This window comes from Propithecus coquereli, unplaced genomic scaffold (genome assembly GCF_000956105.1).
Source record: "Propithecus coquereli isolate 6110/MARCELLA unplaced genomic scaffold, Pcoq_1.0 Scaffold282, whole genome shotgun sequence".
In the NCBI taxonomy this organism is placed as follows: Eukaryota; Metazoa; Chordata; class Mammalia; order Primates; family Indriidae; genus Propithecus; species Propithecus coquereli.
The window spans coordinates 172382-194338 of NW_012148419.1; the positions used below are offsets into that span (position 1 = coordinate 172382).

At 33.1% G+C, this 21957-nt stretch overlaps 1 protein-coding gene across 1 annotated transcript in view; it reads right to left on the minus strand.

The window, feature by feature from the left end:
• Positions 1-21957, minus strand: part of NAV3 (neuron navigator 3) — a 401664-nt gene that overhangs the window by 80120 nt on the left and 299587 nt on the right. Inside the window, exons 17-22 of the mRNA XM_012648357.1 lie at positions 20848-20889; positions 19256-19416; positions 12531-12719; positions 7994-8046; positions 5607-5630; positions 3078-3155 (exon numbers count right to left, since the gene is read on the minus strand). Coding sequence (XP_012503811.1) covers positions 3078-3155; positions 5607-5630; positions 7994-8046; positions 12531-12719; positions 19256-19416; positions 20848-20889 — 547 coding nt within the window. The remainder of the gene's footprint in view (positions 1-3077; positions 3156-5606; positions 5631-7993; positions 8047-12530; positions 12720-19255; positions 19417-20847; positions 20890-21957) is intronic.

Sequence of the window (21957 nt, forward strand, 5' to 3'; positions counted from 1 at the left end):
AAAATTTTTTATATTTTTAGCAAGTAAATTTTCTAATGGTAAAAAGCCTTAACAATCCATATCACCACCAAATATAGGAACAGTAAATGGTGGAATAAGGTTGAAACTCCTAGGAGACTAGAATCAAGACATCTTTTCAAAAAATTGTGGTAGATATTTAGGTGATTTATTTTTTAATCTGAAATAATTATATATTCACAAGAAGTTGCAAAGAGAGTATAGAGAGTTCCCTTGTGTTTCTTCCAATGCTCATATCTTATATAATTATAGTATCAAAGCCAGGAATTCAATATTGATACACAGGTATAGATTTACTTATATGTATGCATGTAATGACGACCATCTCAATCGAGATACAAAACTAAAGATCTCCTTCTTGCTGGTCCTTCATAGTCATACTCTGTCTCTCCTTCCACGATCTCTAACCCCTAGCAATCACCAATCTGTTCTCCATCTCTATGATTTTGTCATTTCTGAAATGTTATATAAACGGAACTATATAGAATGTGACCTTTTGTAACTGGCATTTTTCACTCAGCATAATGGCCTTGAGATCCTTCCAAGTTGTTGTGTATGTGAAGTTCCTTTACTTGTATTGCTGAGTAGTATTCCATGGTGTGGATGTATCAGAGTTGTTTATCCACTGACCTATTAAGGGACATTTGGCTGTTTTCTGTTTTTTATTTTTTGCTATTAAAACTAAAGCTGCTATGTATAGGTTTTTGTGTGGATCTGAGGTGATTTGAGAAGATTTCTAAAATATATAACAAATTAAAAAGGAGCATAAAAATAGGATGTATATTAGCTCCCATCTTTGCACAAAAATTACTACTAATGATAACAGGGATAAAGCTTGGGGGTGGGGGAAGCCAGAGAAACTTGGGCACTTTCTCCAAGACTAGCACTTTTTAAACTAGCACAAAGACTAGCACAAAATCATCTATTTGTTACTGCTTCCTCTAATTCTGTGTTGCTTATTTTTATTTTTATCATTTCCCACCTAGGGAAACATTATACATTTTTTTTCTAATTGCCCCGTTCCCTCATGGTATTTGAATGCCACAGATAAGCTGGATATCCATTTATGTACTATATGTATATCTGTGCTTTTTACATAAAAAGAGTAAATTCTTTCTTAACCACAAGAATCAATTGTCATACTTTTTTTTGGTTATACCAACACTCAGCTGAGAATGTGTACCCCAAGGTCATGAAAACATACCAGTGAAAACAGTGTTACATGCATGATTAGAGCAAAAGGGGTAGGTAGCCAAGGGCTGGCACCTTCTAAAATCTTGGCTCCATTTCTAAACAGTAGCACACAGTTGACATCCACAACTATTCCCCTGTATTAGAATTTGGTTCCCCTTGTGTGTGTGTAAGCCTTTGCAAGGGTGTATTTGTGTGTGTGTGTGTGTGTGTGTGTGTGTGTGTATAGACATATATACACACATACACACACAAATACACATATATACATATGGGTATATAATAGAAAAATGTTGAAAAGATTCACAAGAAACCAATAACCATGAGTGGAAATGGGAGCCCCAGAAAAACAAATGAATGAGCATACATTTCTTATGAAATGCTTTTTTAGTTTTATTTTTTCTTTTTTCATTACAATGAGTACATATTACTTTTTAAATGGAAATAGTTTTTTAAAAATTACTGTTAATCAGCCCATCTTCCATTATATTTAGCAGTCACTTATTATTCTAATATCTGAATTATATGATGAGGCCAACCAAGAGATATTTACAAAATAAAGTAAAACCCTGAGCAACCACTGAAGACATATGCAAGCATCTTGACAATCTAATGCACAGGGTCTGTCGTTGAGCCTTCTCAATAGCCCAGGGTTTTCCAGCATTTGCAGTGTTCTATGTCCTCTGGGTAAAAATTCAGGAACCTAGACATATTAAGTTCTTAGCCTATATTATAAAATTTACACTTGCCTCTGAATTGTCTCTTTAATAATTACAATAAGCTTAAATAATACTGTTATTTTCCAGTATTGCCTGAACAATTCTCCAAAACTTGCTATTAGTTTTAAAAATCCCCTAACAACATCATAAGAAATAGTGTCAATCTAAAATTAATTTGATTCTCCCACATTTGAAAAAATAAAATCAATTCAAATACAATGCTAAAATGTATACACTGTGAGTGAAATGACTTCTATCCTGTGGAACTTAAATTGTGCAAGGATTTTTGTTCTTAAATTGTCTCTTATTTAATGAGAGGAGGGGTGGTGAGGCAGGGAGCAAGCCGAAAGCTACACAGCAGAATTGAGCAGACTAATGTTGAGTGAGAGAGGCAGGGCATATGGCGAAATAGCAGGTGTTTCCTTACCCCTCACTGTTGCTTCTAACACTATTGCTCCTTAGGACTGGGCACGATGCCACATGTTCTCTTTTATTATTCTGCATCTACTCTGTGTACTCGCTGGCACATTGGAAGATATTCAATAAATGTTAATTTAATTGATGGTCTTCATTGTCATCATTTTTGCCATCCTGGGCCACTTTGGCACCAGTTAAAGTGTATCTTTTAAACTGTTATGAGAAGGCTGCCAAGGTTTTTTTTTTTTAAGATAACTATCTCATCTACAATGCAGCTAAGCTATTCATATTTACACCTAAGTTCATCTTTTAGAATTAATTGGATACTTAATTAAATGTTCAATAAATTGAGCTGAAGGAAGCAGGGCAGATGAATATTTTATCTTCCAAAGTCAAACACTAAAACTCTCTCTTATGTTGTGGCTTGAGAGAGACTTATGCATCACAACTGATAAAAACAACAGACAAGAAAAGAAGCAACCCTTATAGCTGTCACTATTGTTTCAAATCTTATAAGAAGTAAGAAGTCATTTTAATCCCATTGTGATCCCTCAACAATCTGGGTTTACATTTTATTACTCAGTGTGCAGAAAGTTTAACTTTTTATGAGTTCCATTATTCAGTGACTTAAGTCAGGATTACTTCAGACATTGAAAGTTTGTTACTAAAATTATTCCATTTTACCATATCAAGATATCTTGTAATATATTTAAGAAATCAAAAGTGACTTACATTTGCTGAAAGTTGAGATGTTAGGGTAGCAACTTTTTCCTGTGATGCAACCAGTTCTCTCCGTAGTTTATGGATTTGCTGAATGCAATTAAAAAAAAAAAATCAATTCAATAGGCTAGTAGATTTTTACTTAAAATCAAGAATTTAATCCAAGAAAGCAAATATTATATTTAGCTCATTCTATCCCCACCGTATTAGCACCAATTTCTGAAAAGAAAAGAGATATGAACACTGGCTACACAGTAATCAAATGTTACTCATACAAAGAGGGGTGAGTGTCTAGCTTCAAAGCTCATACTCAAATCCACAAATCAAAGGATGCTTACTTGTTCCATTTGCCATCCCTGCATGATTCAAGAGGCACTTTACTTTCTATATTGATTATCTTTCCTCTAGAAAATTGTAGTAATAAAATTGAAGTAGAAAAATATTTTTTTTGCAAAAATTAAATACAAATATATATATTTTATTGGTCTTTTTTTAGCGAAAGGTGTATTCTATGTTACTTTTCTGAAAATCTCAGGAATTTTTTCTGTGTACATTTTAATTTTCTATGTTTAGCAACTCCACAGAAGCTATAGAATATCCTATAGTCACTGAAACTTGGGTTTAATTCAACATTTAATGAGTCTATATTTGAAAATTTTATTGGCTAAAGTTATATAACTGAGAGAGAAGCCTTCCCAAAAGTGTATTACACTGCCATTTATGCAATGAGTTATCATTAGCCCAGAGTAAAAATTCTTTATGGATTATCTATAGTTTAAAAATAAGAGAAAACACCAATAATAGTATGCAACTAACTAGATAAACCAACATAATGAATATTCTAAAATGTCTTTCTTTTCAGTTACATTCATACTCCAATAAAACTGAAACAGAAAAAGGTGAAGGTATATCATATCATGCTTAAAATTCTAATTGGAGCACTTTCTGTAGTTTAATCTGCATGTCTCATGTTGTCATGAAATGTAAACAGTGATTAATGAGGATAGCACATTTTTAATGATTTGAGACTAGGTACTACGAGTATATTTCTGATCCCAAGGGATTTTAGTTACTTAGATGCCAAACATTCTACTATGAAGCTTCTCATTTCTTCAAAAACAAGTCTTCTGTTGTTGTAGTTGAACTGTTAGAATGCTGTCTCAGTTTGAAAGAGCATTCTTGACATAGTTTATGAACTGTTTTTTTTTTTCTCTGTACATTAGATATTGTGGAAAAGAATTGGTGGTCAATATTGAGAGACTCTAAAAAAAAAAAAGAAAACTAAGCTAGAAGCAGAGATAGTAGACATTTATGTAAATTTCACCAATTGTGATTTCATTTCATTCCTCTTTTTTAAAAGGATAAACAACTCAGTCCAAAATAACATTTGAGTTACATTTATATGATGATGAACATGAATAATTTCAGAAAGCAAAGAATCTATTTTATTATTAAACTAATACAAACTCAAAGAACTTTTCTCAAATTAATAGTCTCTGTTACATGACTCCAAGTCCTTTAAAATACAATCTAGGAAACTGTAAAGTGATTTAAGTTTTGTTCAAAAACCGTGACCCATTATAGGGCATAAATGATAAAAGGAAAGTTGGATAACTACTAACCATGCAAATAAATGTAGCATTTCTGTACTTCAGTAGTTATATTTAGACCAATGTTAGAAGTTTTGCCATGTGCATGTGATGTAAATAAAATAGTTTAAGTTTTAAAAAATCATATTCACACTTTGGTCCAGCAATTATAAATTGGTATAATCAATATTTTTAAACATAGCACAAATTTTACTTGAAATAGTTAATAAAATAAGATTCACAGGAAAGAAGCTCCTTTGCAAAAGCTGTTGCCAAGGCATTTATTTTCTCTGTGGTCCGACTGCCTCAGTGTAAACCAATTAAATAGTCATTACCTCACTTTGAACAAAGTCATAATTAAAATCCTCCTTCTCTCTTTGGTCAGGACAAATCTTTTACAAAGGGAAAGAAAAAGAATATTTCTCCAGGTTGCAGTTTGATTTGCATGATTGCAATAAAGTATGTATTTGTGAAATGTGTGTGATTAGAACAATAGACTACACTGACATAAAATAGTGATTAGAAGCAGCAAGGTCATGGCACAAAATAGATGGTCTGGGATGCTGGTATCTTGTGTTGTGGAGGCTTGATGCCTAAGATTTAATGGTTCCGTTAGTCCTATGCAGATGGTTTCACCGGTAGTGGGGAAAAGACTAATAAAATAGACCACAGGTCTTCATTCATTCATCAATGCTGTAATGAGTACTTACTACCGGAGACAACTTATTAGGTGTTGAGCCAAGGTTCAATCTAAAATGTGAGAGGAGAGCTTCCTGTAAAAACTTCCTTTGATTTTAAGAGGCAATATCAAAGGCCATTTATCAACTAGCTGCCTTTCTTCAGTAGTCCTGTAGAGTTCTGCTATTGTATCACATAGCCCTCTAGTGGTAACAACATTAATTTCATCATAAATGTAAACCAGTTCAATATTAAAATGTTGCAAGATTTTTACCTCTGAATGAGCCTTTTCTTCAGCCTGTAAAAAATAAAAGGAGATAGAATTTAATTATAAAAACTAATTTCAATTAATTCCACAAGTATAAATGAATAAAATAATTATATGTATTTAAAATGTCTTTATGATCTAACATTAGAGTGAAATATATAGTTATTAAAATAGTAAAAACAGGATACTTTAAAATAAATACCTCTTTATATATGAAACATAAAGTATTTAAAAAATATAGGTAAGTTGATCCATAGATATATAATACGTCGTAAAAGAAAAAGATAGAAGTATCAGACCCTAAGATCTAAACCATAGTAATAAAAACAAAATAGTTATAAAATTAGATGCTAAAAAAGATGGGTGCATAAAAAGTTAAAACATTGGATCATTTTTATACAGACTGTAGGAAATGGATTCCATGAAATTATAGAGATCTGTAGCCAAGCTTTAGGAGTCAGAATTTTTCTTTGATTTACTTATCATAAAGAATGAAATATAAAGATGGGGGGGAAATTGACCTCTGCTGATAACCACAGAAAATCAACATTATTAGTTTCTATTTCCTTTTCCTTTCCCTGATAATTATTCCCTAAGTTTATTGTAAGTCAGTAAAACACTAAAAGGCCCAGTGTTAAGGTGGTGATGAAAGTGGCTGGCAATTATCTTTGCTATACAGCTATGGAAATGAGGGCTGCCATAGGAACTTGCAGGGTATATTTGACTTCAGTTGCAGAAAATTCCTAGCTCTGTTTTTCTTCTTCATGCTGGGCTGCAAAATGCCACAAAATGAGTTATGTGCACCATTACATGTGGGAACTTCCCTCGTCCTGTGAATAGCTGGAGAATAGTCAAAGCTGAACATCAATTTCTTATCTCCTATCTCTACTTTGAGGATGGGGTTGCAGGTTAACTGATGCAAAAATACCTGAACTGCTTTCTATCTCTTTACCTCCAGAAAACATGAAATAAAACAAAGCAACATAACCATCAGTATGTACTTTATGCATAAGCATCTCTTTTAACTTGAATTTTGTCTTTCCTATATATTTTCTACCTTTTAAAAAATGTTGGTAATCACAGTGGTTATACTTCAAACTGTATTTTTTTCTTTTTATTCTTTAGTCTTTCCAAGGCTTCACAAAAGTAGTTTTATCCAAATATTGCTGTTGCTTATATTTAAAATATGATTATAATGATGCTTCAATCTTTAGAGATTTAAATTGCAATGGTTTAAGTCAGAATACAACTCCCCAACTAGTAGCAGCATTGACCCAATAGGAGGAACACTAAGTCTCAACACATTTCTTTTGTGTTTTTTTCCAGTATTTTTATATTTATAACTTTATCCATTAGCCTATAAGAGCATACTTATTTATGTGAACATTAATAGCGATTTCTTAATTTATAGAACCTACTGATAAATTTAATCATTAAAAGGAGAAATAAGAAAAATATTGTTTCTGCTAATGACAGTCTGATCTAGAGTGAATGTCTAAAGCAGTAAATATGTAAGGTTAACTTATATATAGAAGGCTATGACATTTGAATCTAATGAAAACGAGTGAAAAAATTAGTATTGCCCCTAATGCTTAATGGATCAGTGACAGCCAAAGCTGTGACCTTCTCATGAACCTTTCAATACAAAATTAAGGATTATTCATAACACTCAAAGCTTACTGAAATTTAGCATATACCTCACTGTCACCTAGGCATAAAGGTGCCCTCCCATAAAACATAACTTCTTGTAGGCTACCGTTTTAAAAAAAGATGAAATTATATTCAGTGGGCAGAAAAATTCCTCTTGTCAAAAATAAACTATAATTTCACACATTGGCAAAAGAAGTTGAAACACTGGCATTCTTAAGAAATAACGTTTTTAAAATCACACTGTATATCAAAAGATGTATTTTTAAAAATCTCTATCTAGTTCTTCTAGGCCTTTAGTTTTTGGCATAATCTTCTGAGAAAATGAATTTAAAAAATAAAAAATAAAGAGGAAAAATATCAGAATAATTAACAGCCTTGGTTCAGGAAAACAAAGAAGGAAAACTAGTCAATATTATGAAAATATGGTAAAGCATAATATACGGTTTCAGGGACTCCAAGGCATACCCCAATAGATTTTATGAAATTCAATTTTATATCCATTTATTGATTACAATGAATACGTAAAAATCAAGTGGAAGCACGTATAAGTGGGATTCAGCATGGCTGGTAGAGCACCTTCCAGCTCATTGGGTTTGCAGTAGCTTAGATTATGCCCTCGTTTCACTGCACAACTTTTGTGTAAATGTCACAGATGTACGTGATCTATTAACAGTAAAATGATCTCGTTAATCATCTGGGTGCATGGCCAAACTAGAAGCCTTTTCTTAACAGCCAATACTTACCGTGGAATAAAGAGAAGAAGTGCTGGAGACCAATGACAACGAAGAGCCGTGAACTGGAGAAAACGTGAAGAACGATAGCGTTAAAATAATAATGTCTACTCATAAACTCCGGGCCTCTACTGAAAAAGTAAAGAACAGGTGGTTTGGGAATAAAATAACAACATCTAACTATAAGATTCTGAGAAAAAGACAGCTGTAATTTTTCATATATCAAGATGTTGAGACATGAAAAAGCCCCATACATATTCCCTAAAGTACCTCGTTCACAAAGTTATGGAGACAAACTGACAAACATGGGCCCTACCAGCTTATTTTGCACATATTGAAAGCTATAAAAAACTCCAATATTAAATACATAGAAAATTATGGAAACTTGAGCTAAAGTTGCCATAAACTTTTACACTTTTTAAAAAAGTTATATATTTCATTTATTTTATTTCATTTTTATACAACAAAGGTCCAGTTTCAGAATTTTTGTCCATATGCTTTCAGAGAAATAAGCATTTTTATTCAACTTGCTATTTCAACATTATCTGTGATGCATTGATAATACATTATTGTTTCTTTAGCAATTTTAGTAATAGAAAAGTACTCCTTATCTCAAAGTGGTATCTCACAGAAATTAAAAATGGAAATTGCATACTGTCTTTTATTTAAGTATATCAAAATATTGTCTTAAACATTTAAAAGCCTGCTTTATACTTCTGTACTTCCAATGTATTAAACCCAAAAGGTGCATAAAATTGTGCTTAATTATACTTGCAGAAAAGTTTCTCCTCTTTTCATTGTGGGATAATATAGTTATTTCTGCTCATTGTCCATTAAACAAACGTTAGATGAGCATGAGCACTGTGACAAGCCCTTGCTAGATACTGGCCCTACAATAATAAATAAGACCCAATCCTAGAAGCTCAAAAAGAAATAGAAAGATATAATTAAAAAGTAGTTACAATAGCATAATAGAAATACTATGGAGACCAATGTAGTAGGTACTTCAAGAGCATATGGAAGGTGCTTATAACCCAGTCTGGAGAGGGCTGGAAAGGCTACACTAGGATCATGGCAGCATGGATGAAACAAGGGGATGAATTTGAGAGATAACAAGAACCTCTTTAAAACTGAGTGTATATCATCAAATTGGTATTAACTGATCAACACATAAATGCACATATAAGAATAACATCTATTGGATGTTGGGCAGGGGGGAGGGGGGAGGGGATGGGTATTTGCATACACAAAGAGTACAGTGTGCACCACCCGAAGGATGGACATATTTGAAACTCGGACTTGGGGGGGGGGCAAGGGCAACATACGTAACCTGAACATCTGTACCCCCATAATATGCTGAAATAAAAAACAAAAACAAAAACAAAAACAACTGAGTGTATAGATTTCAAAAGAGCAATGAGGAAACCCCCTCCCCTCGATTTCTCACTTGGGCAAATACTACCACTCTGAGTTGTACAAAATGTTGTTCTTTCAGTAAGTTATTAAAAAAAATCTTTCTACCTTGAATAACATTTTTATGAACTAAAGTGTTAGCCTGGTGTACCAGAAGAAAGGTTGAGAATGAATCAGGTGATCTAATTTTTGTTCTTTTGATGCTACTTACTATTTATAGGACTATGATCTTATAGCACATGGCTCTGTCTCTTCATATGTCAGTGTGAGCATTGGGCAGGATGTCAATAACATCCCTTCAACCTAGCTCAATAATGTCCTGATTCTAGATCACAATTTAAGAATTATAACAATTCAGTATTCAATGCATGAACATCAAAAAGCCATCTTGTCCACTCAGGCTGACTTTCAGAAATTCAAATTATTTAATCCTCATACACAGAAGGCCAGAATTGCCCAGCATTTAAACATCATTCTACTTGTAAATGCTACACTCTAGAAAGTTGCCTGTATGCTTAATAAATCATTTATTTTTTTACCTTTTTATTTTTCATTTTTAATTATAATGGGCATATAATACTTGTATATCTTTATAGGGCACATATGATGCTTTGATATAGGCATATAATGTGAATTAATCAAATCAGGGGGTATCCATCACCTCAGGCATTTATTATTTCTTTGGGTTGGGAACATTCCAATTCCCCTCTTTTAGTTATTTTAAAGTATACCCTGGGCTGGGTGCGGTGGCTCACGCCTGTACTCCTAGCTCTCTGGGAGGCCAAGGCGGGCGGATTGTTTGAGCTCAGGAGTTCGAAACCAGCCTGAGCAACAGTGAGACCCTGTCTCTACTAAAAATAGAAAGAAATTAATTGGACAACTAAAAATATATAGAAAAAATTAGCCGGGCATGGTGGCGCATGCCTGTAATCCCAGCTACTCGGGAGGCTGAGGCAGGAGGATAGCTTGAGCCCAGGAGTTTGAGGTTGCTGTGAGCTAGGCTGACGCCACGGCACTCTAGCCCGGGCAACACAGTGAGACTCTATCTCAACAAAAAAATAAATAAATAAAAAAATAAAAAAAATAAAGTATACCCCGACTTACTGTTCATTATAATAACTTTGTACTATCAAATATTGTTCATTTTATCTAACTATATTTTTGTACCTATTAACCATCCCCACTTCATTCTCCCTCCTCACTACCCTTCTGAGACTCTGGTAATCATCATTCTACTCTCTGTCTCCATGAGACCAATTGTTTTTAATATTTAGCTCCCATATATGAGTGAGAACACATGACATTTGAGGAGGAAGGAATACTCCCAAACTCACTCTACAAGGCCTGTATCACCCTGATACCAAAACCACACAAAGACACAACAAAAAAAGAAAACTACAGGCCAATATCTCTGATGAACATAGATGCAAAAAAAAATCTCAAGAAAACATTAGCAAACCAAATTCAAAAACATGTTAAACAGATTGTTCATCGGGATCAAGTGGGATTCATCCCAGAGATGCACGTATGGTTCAATATACACAAATCAATCAATGTGATACATCTTATCAACAGAACAAAGGACAAAATCCATATGATCATATCAATTGATGCTAAAAAAAGCATTCAATAAAATTCAACATCCTTCATGATAAAAACTCTCAAAAAACTGGGTGTAGAAAGAACTTACCTCAACCTGATACAGACCCACAGCTAATACCATACTGAATGGGGAAAAACTGAAAGCCTTTCCTCTAATATCTGGAACAAGACAAGGATGCCCACTTTCACTGCTGTTATCTCTAAAGTATTATAAAAGGCTGTTTCAGAAAATCAATTACTTCATACTTCAGATTAGTTATATATTGTCCACCTGCACTGCAACCATCAGTGGACTCAACAGTGTATAATGCACTACCTGCCACAGTGAACTGACTGTTTTGGCTAATATCACAAAAGGTAGTGACAACTGTGATCTACTGATTTAGTACCAGCATATTAAATGTACTGTGATGACCTAAAAAACATAATTCAATTTTCATAGTCATCTAGACTTTTAGTCAGATGATACTTTAACTAAGAAGGTGGGAAGGAAAGAGACAGGAATAGAACAATACTCTCATTTTTATCATTGTGACAAACCTGTAAAATTATAGATGCAGAACCAAGGGCTGTTAAAGCTAAGAAACTTGTCCAAGTTCATACCATAAATAAATGAATGTCTAGAGGCTTAAGCCCTGGTTTATTTCAAGATTTTGAGTCCTTTCTTTTATATGTAGTTATTAAGGAGTAGGACAGTATGGAAGATTTTATGTTTGGTTTTATTCTAATCAGTTTAAATTTTTATGTTTAGTTTTATTTTATTCTTAGCTGACATGGGTTATACTATGTATTACACAAGTTTCCTTTATGGCTACTTTAAGAAAACAGCATTCATTGAAGAAAATAGAAAAATCTCTCAAGTTATTATTAGCAAATTTGACATTTGAGGTTATATAGTTTGGAAAAATATATACCTTTGATCATCAATTAAGCTTCCAGAGTTTTTAACACATTTATTTAAAGTATTCATATAGAATTATACAACTATAAAGATATTTATCAGATCAGGTGAGAATTTTATTGCCAGTATTGCTAAGAAAAATGATTCATAAAGCAAAAATTAGGTATAGCATGAATTCTAAAATGATGAGATAAGAAACAAACACCAGAGGGAGTTTCTTAGAATAAAAGTCAGCAGCACGTGATAGTTTTCATAAGATAATTTTTCTGGTTTGTATATATTTATGGCTCTTTAACTGAGGGTCAAACAAAACATTTTTTCTGATATGTGATGCATCTGGGTAATAGTTTCTAAAATTATGTATATTTTTGTATGAGAACATCGAATTTATCCTAAACTGTTTTATAGCCAAGTACTGATCTAACGAATTTTAGCATATTTCCAAGTGCATAAAGAAACAGAGGTTGATAAAGAATACAACCTTTTTATGCTTCAAGATTCCTAAATGAGAATTACACTTATTTGTTTCCTCTTCAGCAATCCTTATGATGTAAGTGATGCAATGTTCTCTCAGAGTTAAATAAAGTGACTTCAGCTTTATCACCACCCTCCCCCCTGCCACCCCACACTTACCTTCTTCCATGCTGTCTCTGAATGAGCCTGAATGACTGATGGCACGTGGCCTTTCCTCCAGAGAAGTGGCACTCCCACAAAGCTGAGCATCATCGTAGAGATCGAAGGAAGAGTCTTGGGCTGGGATGCTGTTTGAGCGCATCATGCTGGGCCCAGGAAGGTTAAATTGAGACAGATTTGTTGGACTCACTGAAAAACAAAGCACACACAGCCTATTACTCTGGGACTTGAGTGATAAAAATAGCAGGTTGATAGAAAGTGAGAATGTGATCCCAATTCTTACAGAAACATGAATTTATAGGGTGTCCTTATTCAAGGTAGACCAAGAGTCTACCTCTGATATGTTCAATAACAGCCACTGTGGAGTCCCTCTTTCCCTCTGGCAAGAATTACGTCAATTTTGAAAGCAACACTAAACAAAAGCAAGTCACCTCTACTGTTTTTGCTAAAAATATAATACAATGGTATTTTCTTCTATCTGTTATGAGGAAGAGATTGTCTTTCTAGAGTTCATAGGTTTCTTTTTAAAGAATAATCATCACTTTAATGGGAAAAACAAAATGAAAAAGAGAATAAAATACAAAAAAAGAAACTGAATTTCTCAAGAAGACCCTTTAGATGCTTCCAGGCAAAGACTTTCGGTCATTTTGAGTTCTTAATTCATATAAGTTCATAGTTGGGACCACCATGATTATCAGAGTTAGGTTGTAAAGAGGAAGAGTAAAATAAACTTTTTTCTTTAAATGAAATGTAATATACATGATATCTGCAACCTATCATAAGGTTAATTGCATAAAACTATGTTCTACTGTGTCTAAGACAGGAACACCGCAGTGAGACTGTCAAATGTCACAAACATGTTATATTTAAAAAAAAGTATCTCAAGGCTGTATTTTGAAATAAGAATTTATTCACCTTTTGCCTGTCACCAAATAGTTCTAATGGCATTGAACTTTTAGGCTAACTGGTAATTATCAATTTAAAGAAATATTTGGTTGATTGAATGTACAATTGCATTGGAAAACAATCCAGTTTTGAAATTTGGAACAAAAACAAAGCAGAAAATTGAGAAATATATTTATCATAAATTCTCAAGTTTAAGAAAAGCAAGTTTGTTATTGGTATATGGGGAAGCAGGCAGGAACCTCTGATGATATTAAGGGAACTTCTCAGTACTTTCTAAACCTTGAGGAATGTCTGTCATTGGCTTACAATTGGTCTAATATCACTCCAAAATTTGCTGTTTTTTTCTTTGATACAGGCACTACACTTCTTCCTAATACAATTACTGACTCTCAAAATAATGTAAAACAGAAATGGCATACCCTGAGGTAACTGAAGGAAAGTGTCTCCTATTTGCAATGCACTATGCTTGGTATTTTGCAGATATTAACTGAATAAAGACACAGAACAACCCTCTGATATAGCTAGTTATGGACTGGAGTAAAAGGAAACAGAGGATTAAGAATCACAACTATGTGTACATATGAGAAATATAATGAAAAAGGAAGACACTATGGATTTTCAAAGTGTATAATCCATTGAAAGCAAAGACAAAATGATGGAAATAAGGAACAAAGAAGAAAAGAAGAAAGAGAGAGAGAGAGAGACTGTGCCTTTCAGATACATGCCTTCAGCCAGCAGCAACCATTAGTCTCAGTTCAGTTTTAGATCTCACAACAGCCAGTACACTGTAAAACATTCAAGACTTGAATGTTTATGTTTAAGGCACCTGGATTGTGGTAAATAACCCTATTCTAGTTTCAGATTATCAATTGACTCTTCTCTTAATGAATGAAGTATTCAACACATTTACAAGTGCATCATTTTAATGTGTACATCTTAGAGGTTAGAAGACATTTTTATCACTGTTTGGTTTTGCATAATTCTTATCAATATGATTGCAGAGATATCCAAGTGAAGTGTGCGTCTACAATTTTTAAACATAACACTTAACTCACTCAAGGCAAAATATTAGTGAGGATTAGGACAGATTTTAGAGGGAATAGTTTGCATTTATAAACACTTTTGATAGTATCTCCATTGGAAATATACCCATACTATTAAAAATGTTCAATTAAGTTAATATCTATGACAATTCTGCTTTTTGGGTGTTGCAGTTGAATAGGAAGAAAAATAAGACATAGTCCTTAATTTCAAGTGTGGCCACTAGGGGAAGTGAATGAAAAAGTAGCAAAGTTAATATGTAAAATAGATCAAAAGAAGCTATATAATAGAAGACATATGTAATACAGACAAAATTTCTGTAATACAGCACAAATTGGTAAAAAAGCTTCTAGTGGTGGTTTCACTTTCCTTCTGCTTCAGGCAAATATCCCAATCTCTACCCTTTAGTTTCTTCATGAATTAAAAAATGGCAGAATAAATGGCCTCTAAGATCCATTCAAAGCCAGGAGACACATAAGAATTTCTAAATAGGAAAGAAGAAGATGTGGCAATCTATTAAGGAATGAGGGCTATGGACCCTTGCCTTAATTTTCATTTGTATGACAAATCAACTGTTTTTATTAAGATTATATATTCATTTGTGGTGATTTGAGGAAAGTAGGAACAATAGAAATGTGGACTGGGTTTTCAAATACTTTCATGTTACTTCCTATCTTTGTAGCTATAGCTGAACATTAACTTGTAAGTTATAATATTGTTTTAAATAAGAAGAGTTGTCATATGGAATCTAATTTTGACTTATTTTGTGGAATCTGGTTATGCAGCCAGGAACAATAGGTGAAAGTCCAGGAAAATTTTATTTGTCTTTTAAAGGAAGAACTTCAAAAGTGTTATTTCTAGATCTAAGTAGTTTTTGTCATTGGTGGATTTACAGAAGAGCTAGAGATATCATAAAAATTTATACAATAGACGAATGATTGAACCAGATGTGGGTCTCCTACAACTGTGCGATTCTATGCTTCCATGAGTAAAGAAAAAAGGGATTCATTCTGACTAGGTTGAAGGGTGAATACAGAGGAATAGAAGGGCATTCAAGGTGGAGGGATGCTCGAAAGCAAAAGCATAGAAACTGTTCTTACACAAAGCTGTTTAACACTCACTGTGTGCAAAAGGATCCAACTAATAAATAGAACTGGGAAGTGACAGGTTGATGTTAATGCTTCTGCATGTAACCTTTGCAGCAAGGTGAAAAATGAATTTGAGCAATTGTTATCACACATGGAGACACGACAATGAGTCCCACCAAGTTATGAAATGCCGCATAAGAACTTTGACCAATAGTAAATGGATTTTCATCCAAAGACTTATTTTGTTTACCTAAGTTATATCCTGATATTCTTTCTTGAATGGAAACGGTTTCTAAAGAGCTAGCATGCTGGAAACTGCACACAAACCATAGATTACTTTGGCAATATCTCACAGTAGTCTACTCAAAATGATATAGTGATCTGAAATTTCTAATGTTTGCTATACATGATTTTTACAGTAATATTTCTAAAACTTTTACATATTAGCACATTAGTACACAGTAGAAAAGAGAATAAAGAAAACATGGATACTACAATTCCTGAATTTTAGTAATAATCATGCATCGTATTGATAATTCAAAAAAGATAATGAACAAATTGAAAACAAGTGACGTCCAAAGATAAATGTAGGATAATGCTAATCATATTCAGGTTACGTAGTTACATTTTACATATATTTTAAGAAAAATTTATAATAAAGTCACTTTATGATTGAATTTTAACAGTACCCACTTTCTTGCCCAATAAACATTAGTTCAGGTGATCTAGAGGTACAGTGAAAACTCTTTAAAATTATTTTCATGTTTTTAAAATTAGTATTTATCTCCATTGTAAAATAAAACAACATAGAGATCTCAGAATGCCTGATTTCAAACTAGATATGCTTGTAAAATCTGAGTAAGCGCAAGTATGTTGACATGAATAGATGCAATACCTCCCAACAGATGCAAATGTTGGGACATATGGGTGTAGAGGCAGTGAGATAAATTTGAAGTTTACTGATTGTCTACAGTTTAAGAAGCTGGAGCAAAGCAATGCCACTGAATAGAGAAATAAATGTAGGAGATACTTGGAAGATAAAATCACAGGTTTTCACTCTACTGAAAAACTAGAATGTGAAAGAATGGATGGTGTAGTTTCAAATAAAATTGTTAATTATACTCTCACCAGTAGTTGAAAGAAGGGTGATATGTGCTATATAAGGAAAATAGAAGAAAAAAGCTAAAGAAAATTCTTTGGCTTGAAATGGTTATGTGGTGTAGCACACTGATGGAATTTTAGATTTAGAGCTCAAAAAATCTCAGAGAAAAAGAGAAATGTTGATCTTAAAAGTAAGAATTAAAGTTATGGATAAGAACAGAAAGTATGTTTAGGATGAGAAAAAGTCTCAAGGAAAAAATCTTAATAAAGACATAAATATGAGGAACAGATGGAAGATGAATTCCATTGCCCAGTGTTTACACCTAATGCCTCAAACAAAAGTGATCTTATTTATAAATATATTTTAGAGCAATGCTAAGATAAGCTACTCTGGGAGAAAGAATTGTAGTTAGAAAGGTATGATGAGAATCAAGAGGGTGGTGTCACTAAAGTCAAGGCCTGTCTGATGCTGTTGAGAGATCTCTGGTATAAAGTACAATGGTCTAAGGGGGAAAATCCACATCCTAGAAAAGTAAACTTGACCTTTCAGAATCTTGGTTTCTATAGCAACAAGATATAAAGGATGTATTTGATCAGTGGTTTTCAAATCCAAGTTATCAGAACATTAAAGTTCCACAGAGACATTTTGTTAGTAAAAGCATAATTCACATTTCATTTATTAATTATGTTTCAACTCTTTGAAAACAATGCAATAAAATCCATTCTCAAGTGTGTTAAATACCAATTCTTCTTAACACATTGTGGCCATGGACATGTTGGCTTCAGTTGCCATGTTAACTTTAATTTACACAAACCTTGGAATACATTTATCTGTGTGCAAATATTTGACATTCTTGGTAAATGAATCCTTGATTCAAATGTCATAGTTCTGCACTAGACTTTCAAAAATCCAAGCTGTGAATCTCCTTGACATAAAATTGTGTGGTTACAGTCCTGTGAATTACATCCAGTTAAATGCAGACAAAGCTCAGGCATATCTGATGACTGGTGTTCTCTGATAGTGTAAGACACGATTTCCAATAAAAGTGATGATTTGGCATATAATCTATCAAATCTTACACACTCCTCCATCTTTGTACACATCTTATCAGTCATTCCTTACAACATGACCTGGGTATTATGTATCCATTCAACAGATGAGAAAATTGAATTTAAATAACTTCACCAATGTCAGATATAGTAACGGGTGAGGTTTTTTTTTTTTTTTCCTCTCAAAAAATAACAGAGATGGATTTAATCAGAATAGTGACAGTGGGGAAAAATATGGAGTAAGGAGTCAATTAACCAAATTAATGGAAGTTAATGGAAAAAAATTAATAGGAGATAGGAGATACTTAGCAAACTTAGAGCATTTTAGATGCACCTACAAAAACATTTTTTGATTCAGTTTTTTTGAAATTAAAGTATTAGGCTTTTTTTTTTTTTAACTGCAACTCAAAGTCAATAAAAGCCATACATCCTTTGGCTTTATGGGGTAAAGATATCTCACAGTGTATAGGTTTAGCAGTAAAAGTTTGAGGTTTGATATTAATTCATTAGCTCATATGGAACCGTGACAAAAATAATTGTTCTTAATTGCCAAAAGCCCTAATCAGTATAGTGGGAAGAGATATATATAATAGAAAAGAACTAGCCTTGAGTTCTGCCTGGGCTGAAAGTTGAAAAGTCAAATTACTTAAGAAAGTGGACCTTCTGTGGGTGAATTAGAAAGGTTTTCTTTCAAGTAAATAGAGAAAAACATGAGACTATATTATATGTGACTTTATAGAAGAGAAATCTATTTTTAAAGTCATTGGATCTATTAAATGATAACTGGCCATGTTTACTCTTCTCTCATTATTTTGTCACTCTTTCCTGTGTTTTCTACGACATTTATGCAAATGATTTTATATTTCATATAAATGATGCCAAGCACAAAGTAACCCAATGGCTAAGATAGTAATTTATTTTTCATTGTATTTATGTAAAATTTCCACAGAGTACTATTTTAACAGTAATTCTTCTATGCATTTAAAGTTTTCACTTTATCAATGTTAAAAGAAGTTATCTTGGAGTCATGGAATTGCATATTTTATAAAAATTAAATTTTTATAAAAAAAGGAAATAATTAGGAATTATTTCTTTTTTTTTATAAAAATTTAATTTTGTTATAAGGATGTTTTAACATTTAATGCAAAAAGTAAGGAGTGCTTCGCTGTTTTTAAGAGGGTTCTGAGATAGAATGGAAAGGTCTCTGGGCTTGAAGAAGTCAAGTGTTTTGGAGTTGATTACTGCCTCTGCCACTTACTAATGGTGAAAAATTTTTCAAGTCAAAAGACCTCTCTGACCCTCTGAAGCCTAGCCTGTAAAATAACCACAATAATAACTATGTTCAGCATTTCTCATGAGCAATAAACAGCATAATGTTTGGAAATTACTTTGTGAACAGTAAATAACCACATAATTAAAAGGTACTGTTAAGGTATCTTTATCCCCCTTTCAAATAAAAATTTGTAATAGATACCAGGGCTCCTGTGAGGATGGATGGTGAAAAAAGCAAAATGAAATCAATGTTTTAGAATATTTTACCCAAATTGGAAAAGTGGTATTTTCCTGTTGCAGAAGATGACATTGCAGATGGGGAGACCAGAGGTGACTGGTTGCCAGTATCCTGTAGGCCTCCAGTAGAATGAGAACGCAACCACTCTTTGCCTTCTTCTTGGTTGGCCTGCCGGGATGATGGGGTATATCTGCAAAACAGCACAGCTAAGACACTTAGGCACATCTACAAGGGCAAGGCAATACCAGGACAGGAAAACAATTGAGAGGAGTTTCCTATTCAGAATGAACAACAATCTTAAACAGATTGAATCTAATTATAATTACTCAGTTCTTCCAGATGATCTTACACCATCTGTTTGAATCTCATAGGGAAAAAAATAAAGGAATTTGAGAATAAAATTATGCTTCTGTGAGATATGAAGTTGAAAATCATAAGCAATGAGCAAACAGCCAAGTTAATTGAGAAGGACTCAAAAGCACAGTACTTGGAAGCATGTAGAGAGTGTGAAAACACAGACTACAATGGTGGATAGGGTAGGCCAGAGCCATGGAAGTAGAGTGATGTTCACAGAAAGGCATAGGAAATGGAACACAAGTCATTTTTTTTTTCAATGAAAGACCATTCTTTGGTTAAAATGCCACTTGACATCATGTCTGGATTAAAAAAAAATAAGGGAGAGATGTACTCACTTTATTTGAAAATAAATTTATGGAACAAAACATTGAAATGGAATACTTGCTGTTTGCTTTTGCTAATAAATCAGAGAGAAAAAGAATAATGGGGAGAGATCTAGTTTGCCCATTACTCCCTGTTTCACTGAGTAAGTAAATGGTTAGCACTAAAGAGCAGCCAACTTATAATATTCATATAATGTTATGCCTCTAATAGTATTTCATACTATATCCCTTCCTCAGATAAAAGTGTGCAGTAAAAGATGGCCATAAATTAAATTTTTGTTTTATTTTTATTATGAAATGAATAATTATTTTGAGATTAAATGATATTAGATTAATTCAGATTTAAATTGATCTGATAGATACCAGTACCCCTGAAAAATAGAAATTAAAACTGTTTGTTTTAAATCAAAAGGATTCTATAAAAATCATACCTTAATTACAATATTTATCCTATGCTGATGAAAATATGTTTTCTTTGATTCAAATGAAACCATCCTTCAACCTTTCAACATTAAGTGGATACATCTGTAGGCTATAAGGGTTCTGAGGTTTTGCAAGCACATGCCTCCAAGATGCAAAAGTTAGGGAAGTTATTAATAATTTTATTTTAATTCGTAAAAGTGAGTTCTGCATTCTCCCAAAATTTGCTCTCCCAAAAAAGCAATGCCTGGGACAAGTTTTTTAAGAAGCCTCATTTCTTCAAAATAGCGGTATTCATTTTGTAATTTATTTAATTTGAGTCACAATCTGAACCTCTACCAGAATCTCTACCTGAGGGCTATCTCATCAACTCTTCAGGCCAGAGAAAACATCAAGATTAAAAGTGATTTCATCTTTATGTCAGGTGCTACATTGCAAACAAACAAAGAGGAAGAGAGACAGCACACAAAGTTTACATAACAACAGAGAGAGGAAGCAATTGTGCTGAGAGAAATATATACCTTAGTCCCTTTTTGGGTAGTGTATTTCTGTCAAGCTGCATGCTGTTAAAACAAAGAAAACCCCTAAGGACATAATGTAAACAAAACTTCCAAATTACACATCCAACAAAAATGATTCTCTGAACTACAAAAAATAACTTTTTGGTAACACAAACATAATGCTTAAATCATTGGAAAAGACTAAGGGTGATAAAAAGTCCGTTGCTGTAATACATGTTGAGTTTCTTCCTAATCCAGTACCATTCAATGATAATTTAGTGGTATGATTATTAGAAAATAGATTAAATCATGTTAGTATAATTCCCTTCTGGATTCTATTTACCTAATTCTATGGTAGTTTTCCTTTCCCTATGCAACTGACTAGACTTTTGCTATGATTTCACATGCAAGAGAATCATAAAAGTGGAACTGAGATAGATCTGTTCTGGCTAAATTAAAGTGACAAGTTCCAATGGACAGAGAATATACAAAACACCATTTAATACCTACCTATCTTTTGTCTTAAAATTATTTTTAATAAAAATATTCTTAATGTAACATTAAATAAGTTTATTATTATCCAATGGACAAATAAACATTTTTAAAATTTCTTAGCATTAAATTCTAATGTGGTAAATATCAATAGATATATAACCCATATAACCTAAAGTTCTTTGGAGTACTTAGTACAGGGATCCTTAGACCAAAATGCTTGAGAACTGCTGGCCTAACACATTATGCCCCTTCCTTGTTGGATCTGGCCAAAGCTTCCTGTCCGTAATCCTTTAACAATGACCCCCACACAACATATTCTTTATGTCAATTATGTAAAATGACTTACAGTTCCTTGCATTTGTCAAACACTTCTGAACCCCAGAGCCTTCTCACATGTCGAGGCTTTTACCAGGAATGAAAGCCCCATCCCTACCCCTCATCTTCCCGATCTGTCAAACTCCTTCAAAACTTGACGCAAGCCCTACCTCTTTGAGATCTGCCCACATTCCATGTGACTACTCTTCCCTGATCGTTGGATTTTTATTTTTCTCCCTAAATATAGTAAAATCCCTGGAGTAGGAAACTTTATTGTATTTATTTCTATCTACACTTTTGGCACATAATAGATGATCAGTT